Source organism: Sinocyclocheilus anshuiensis, unplaced genomic scaffold, assembly GCF_001515605.1.
Source record: "Sinocyclocheilus anshuiensis isolate Anshui unplaced genomic scaffold, SAMN03320099.WGS_v1.1 scaffold1932, whole genome shotgun sequence".
In the NCBI taxonomy this organism is placed as follows: Eukaryota; Metazoa; Chordata; class Actinopteri; order Cypriniformes; family Cyprinidae; genus Sinocyclocheilus; species Sinocyclocheilus anshuiensis.
The window spans coordinates 89,915-95,039 of record NW_015555985.1 but is presented as its reverse complement, the minus strand read 5'-3'; the positions used below and the strand labels follow the sequence as shown (position 1 = coordinate 95,039).

The 5,125-nt window shown below is 33.7% G+C and overlaps 1 protein-coding gene across 1 annotated transcript in view; it reads left to right on the top strand.

The window, feature by feature from the left end:
• The window catches only part of LOC107676081 (pre-mRNA-splicing factor CWC22 homolog), a 55,227-nt gene that overhangs the window by 14,946 nt on the left and 35,156 nt on the right, over positions 1–5,125 (top strand). Inside the window, exons 7-9 of the mRNA XM_016470603.1 lie at positions 2,676–2,804; positions 4,141–4,309; positions 4,394–4,447. Of these exons, the coding sequence (XP_016326089.1) occupies positions 2,676–2,804; positions 4,141–4,309; positions 4,394–4,447 (352 nt within the window). The remainder of the gene's footprint in view (positions 1–2,675; positions 2,805–4,140; positions 4,310–4,393; positions 4,448–5,125) is intronic.

Below are 5,125 nucleotides of genomic sequence, written 5' to 3'. Positions count from 1 at the left end.
TATTATGCTCTTTTACAAAGTCTTGATTTTGTTTTGGGGGTGTACTAGAACAGGCTCTCATACTAGGTTGTTCGAAAAACACATTATTTTTCACATATTTTACATTATTACAACACCTCTCTCCCCAGTCTGGCATGAACGGCTCTAATAGTTCCTGTATCAAATGAAGGCCCGCCTTCTGAAATACGAAATGTGCTGTGATTGTTTAGCTGGGCCAGTGTGTGTTATGATTGGCAGCACTCGGCACCTGGTCGGGAAATGTCACGCCCCTTACCATAGCCAGCTTGCCAGCTTCAGTGTAAATATTGCGTCAAAATCAAATCAATTTGAGCGCGATTTAAACCCGGATGATTGTAAGCACTCTAAGGTCGTCTGCCCTGGGAAAGCTAGCGTGTGTCCGACATAGTGATAACACTCATTGCCTTCTCTAGTGCAGCTCAACCAGGTCTCATCCCATTCGTCGATATTTGTGATATCACAAATCCCAGAAAATATGCGTTGTAGTCCAAACGAGTCGTTCGTTGTAGTTTTTGAAAAGTGATTTCTGTTAAATAATATATCTCCTTTTGAAGTGGGCTTTGAGCTTTGTAACTTTGCAGACCTTTTTTATGCTCAAACAGCAACATTACAGACTAACTAAAGTTGAAAGAGTGAAATAGCATAATAGGACCCATTTAAAGTTTATTTACCTTAGGCTATATATTTATGATATTGCACTTTCAAAATCCATCATTGGGTTTGGAGGATACGAGAAAGAAAAAAGTGAATTGATAAGAAGTAGGGCAAAATATTGAATATTTACCATATTTATGTAATTATTTTAATGGTGACATAAATAAAACATAGCATCTCTAATCTGAATTTCAGTAATATAAATGGCACTAGAGTTGGTAAATTTGATTAATTTCCCTGAATCAGTTGAAACTGTCATTTGCAATGAATGAATTCAAAACACTAAAGAGAAATGCAGTGAATTTATGCAAAATATTATTTTGAATTGGCGGCCAAAGGTGCAGAAGTCTAGGTGTAGAATTTATCATAAAATATTTAAGTAAAAAATATACACTACAGTTAAAACATTTGGTGTAAGAATTTGTTTTAAATAAATGAATACTTTTATTCAGGAAGGATGCGTTAAATTGGTAAAAAATGACAATAAAGACATTTGTAATGCTCCAAAAGTTACAAATTTCAATTTCAAATAAATACTGCTGTTTTGACATTTCTAATCATTAAAGAATCCTGTAAAAATGTATAATGGTTTCCACAAAAATATTAGGTTTTCAACGTATGTTATGAGAAAATATATTAAAATAGAAAATGGTATTTTAAATTTATATGAAATATATGTAATATTTCACAAGATGGATATTTCCTGGTGTTACTTTGAAAAACAGTGTAAGAGAATATACCTTCATATTTATTAGAAAATTTTAATTTTCTATATTTTTTCTAATCTACATGTCTTCAAATTCCTATTGTTTAATGATCAGCCATTTCAGAGCAAATACAATACATAAATACTAAAGTATTTATTGAATACTGTCAAAAGGCTTTAAAATATAGAAATATAATTTTTTTATTTATTGGCCAGGTCTAATAAGGCGCAATCATTAGGTAAGAAGGATTATGTTTGTTGATCCATCTTGAACTATATTGATTTTGAAGTCTTTCCAAACATTGTGATAAGAATAGGTTTATTTATTGATGGTGGGAAACGCATCCACATGAATTCAATGAAGGGGTCGAGTAAATTCCCTCATGCAGTGGAATGGAGGTCACCAGCTAGGAAATATAGAGGTGTCCCTTAGGGATGTGGGATATCTATAGCAGGAGGAGTGGAGTGGTAGCCTGTGCTCGAGTCCAGACACTGGAAGATAGGTGATAGTCTCAGATCAGATAGAGATCAGTCTCAAGAGCAGCTAAGGGCAGGAAATTAGTTGGTGGGGAAAAATAGCTGTTCTCCAAGGAGCCGAGCATGACTAAAACTCCTCAACATCAGCATTTTCCAGGCTATTTCATGCTGAAGTACAGACTGAGAAGCAGACAGCATTGAAGGTTTTGTCCTGCTATTACGGTTGTTCGAAAATACAGTGGTGTGAAAAAGTGTTGGCCCCCTTCCTGATTTTAAAGACATTTGTAATGCTCCAAAAGTTACAAATTTCAATTTCAAATAAATACTGCTGTTTTGACATTTCTAATCATTAAAGAATCCTGTAAAAATGTATAATGGTTTCCACAAAAATATTAGGTTTTCAACGTATGTTATGAGAAAATATATTAAAATAGAAAATGGTATTTTAAATTTATATGAAATATATGTAATATTTCACAAGATGGCTGTTTTTACTGTATTTCTGTTTAAATAAATGCAGCCTTGGTGAGTATAAGAGACTTCTTTTAATAATAAAAACCTTCATTTAAAAGCTGCATGTTGTGTTCACTTGTGTTACCTTTTACTAGTGTTTAAAGTGTGACAAACATGCAAAAAAATAAGAAATCAGGAAGGGGGCCAACACTTTTTCACACCACTGTATGACCTTTAAAATGGTCTATTAACGGGCGCAAAAGACGAGTGTTTCAAGATCACTGCTGTGTTAACATGCTGAACGTGTCTCCTTTAAGAGATCCGTGTAGTTGGTTTTTCATCCATTCTTTTCTTTTTAATTCCACAGTTTGGAGTATCAGAGGATGAGCTGGGAAGCCCTGAAGAAGTCCATCAATGGTCTGATCAACAAAGTGAACGTTTCCAACATTGGCAACATTATTCAAGAACTCCTGCAGGAGAATATTGTGAGGGGCAGGTAAAGACCACAGCTCTTGTGTTTTACTGATCTATGTTCCTAGTGTACTGTCTACGTTTGCTGCATTTTAACGAGTCATTCTTTACTTTTATTTCTATAGCGCTTTTCACAATAAAGATATAGCAGTCTCACAGTATTACACAGGAAAGTAACAGAATCAGTGATGCAAACTTTAATTATGAGTCAACTCTGAATTCTGCTGTAAAGCAGCTCTAACAAGACAGTAATCTCATTATTCAGCTTCACTCAGTTCAGTTGAATAACTGTAAAGTTCATCAATTATGAAACAAGTTCAATTCAGCTATAAGCAGATAACTTCCTTTGGCCAAATGCACAATCCCATAAAACATTGTAACAAGCATAGTGAAAAAAAAGAAGAAATCCATCCAAGATGGTGAGTGCATCAAGAGAAGTCTCTATTATAAGTAGAATTTATTAAATACAGATCACATATGTATCAAATAAAAATTATATTACTATTACTACTAAAAATACTATTACTGACTTTTTTATATGTATAACTCATTCATTATTGAATGATATTGATAAAACAACTCAAAATGGATTATTTACACAATACACTACAGCTTTTTTTAAGGGAGTCTCTTATGCTCACCAACACTTCATTTATTTGATCAAAAATACAGTAAAAACTGTGATACTGTGAAGAAATATTACAAATTAAAATACCTCTTTTCTATTTTAATTGGAATAAAGTTGAAGCAGCCATTATTCCAGTCTTCAATGATCATTCAGAAATCTTTTCAATATGCTGATTTGATGCTGAAGAAACACTTCTTATCTTACTATCAGTGTTAAAAACAGTTGTGCTGCTAAATATTTTTGTGGAAACTGTGGTACATTTTTTTCAGGAATATTCAATGAATAGAAAGTAAAAAAAAAAAATGTGCTTTTTTTTTTTTAAAGTGGACAATTTTTTTAACATTATAAATATATTTACTGTTAGTTTTAATAAATGTTATGCATTCTTGCTGAATAAAAGTATTAATATCTTTTCCAAAAATAAATAAATAAAAAAATTGCACTGACCCCAAACTTATGGTAGTGTATGCTATTAAGTTTTATGTTTGTATTGCATTAGCTTAGCAACATACACCAAGTTCTATTGAAATCTATTGTGAAGTTGAGTCTCCTGTGTGCTTCTCGTGAGGAGCGATATTTGAATGACACACGAGTTAATGCCCATGTAGCTCTAAATCTAAATCAATCAGTTATGAGGTTTCATTTCAGTTAGGATGCTCCCTGTGTAGACAGGAAACAGCAAGGCAGCTCATCTGATTGACATTGTTAATGGCCCTGACGTGTCTCTCTCTAGAGGTCTTCTGGCCAGATCTACACTTCAGGCCCAGGCTGCCTCTCCCATCTTCACCCATGTGTACTCTTCTGTGGTGGCCATCATCAACTCCAAGTTTCCTCAGATCGGAGAACTTATCCTCAAGAGACTTATCCTCAATTTCCGTAAAGGTTACAGGAGGAATGATAAAGTAAGCCTTTAGGAAGCTGGGTACTGGTTTCTAAATGGAGCACCAATTTAAATAATGTTCTAATTTTTCTTTCTATCTTTTCAGCAACAATGTCTCACAGCATCCAAATTCGTGGCTCATCTCATCAACCAGAATGTGGTATGTCCTTCTGCTCCTTTAACAGTCTATAAACCTATATATGACCCTGGACCACAAAACCAAGTCTTAAGTCGCTTGGGTATATTTGTAGGGTAACACTTTACTTGAAGTGGTGTGCATAAGACTGACATGACACCTTCATACCCTACCCTTACCCCTAACCATAGCCCATAACAAAGACATCTCAAACAATGTCAGCTTTGCATTAAAAATTACATAACTGAGCAAGTGACACTTAATGACAGTTGTCATAAACATGCATAAAAAACCCTTCATATTCATGACATGTGTCATGTCATGTTTATGTAGGTGTCATGTCATGATTATGAAGGTGTCATGTCAGTCTTATGCACACCCCTTCAAGTAAAGTGTAACCTTTGTAGCAATAGCCAAAAAAACATTGCATTATTGATTTTTCTTTTATGCCAAAAATCATTAGGATATTAAGTAAAGATTATGTTCCATGAAAATATTTTGTAAATTTCCTACCGTAAATATATCAAAACTTTATTTTTGATTAGCAATATGCATTGCTAAGAACTTTATTTGGACAACTTTAACGGAGACATATTATGCCCCTTTTTACAATATGTAATATAAGTCTCTGGTGTCCCCAGAATGTGTCTGTGAAGTTTCAGCTCAAAATACTCCACAGATCATTTATTATAACATTTTGAA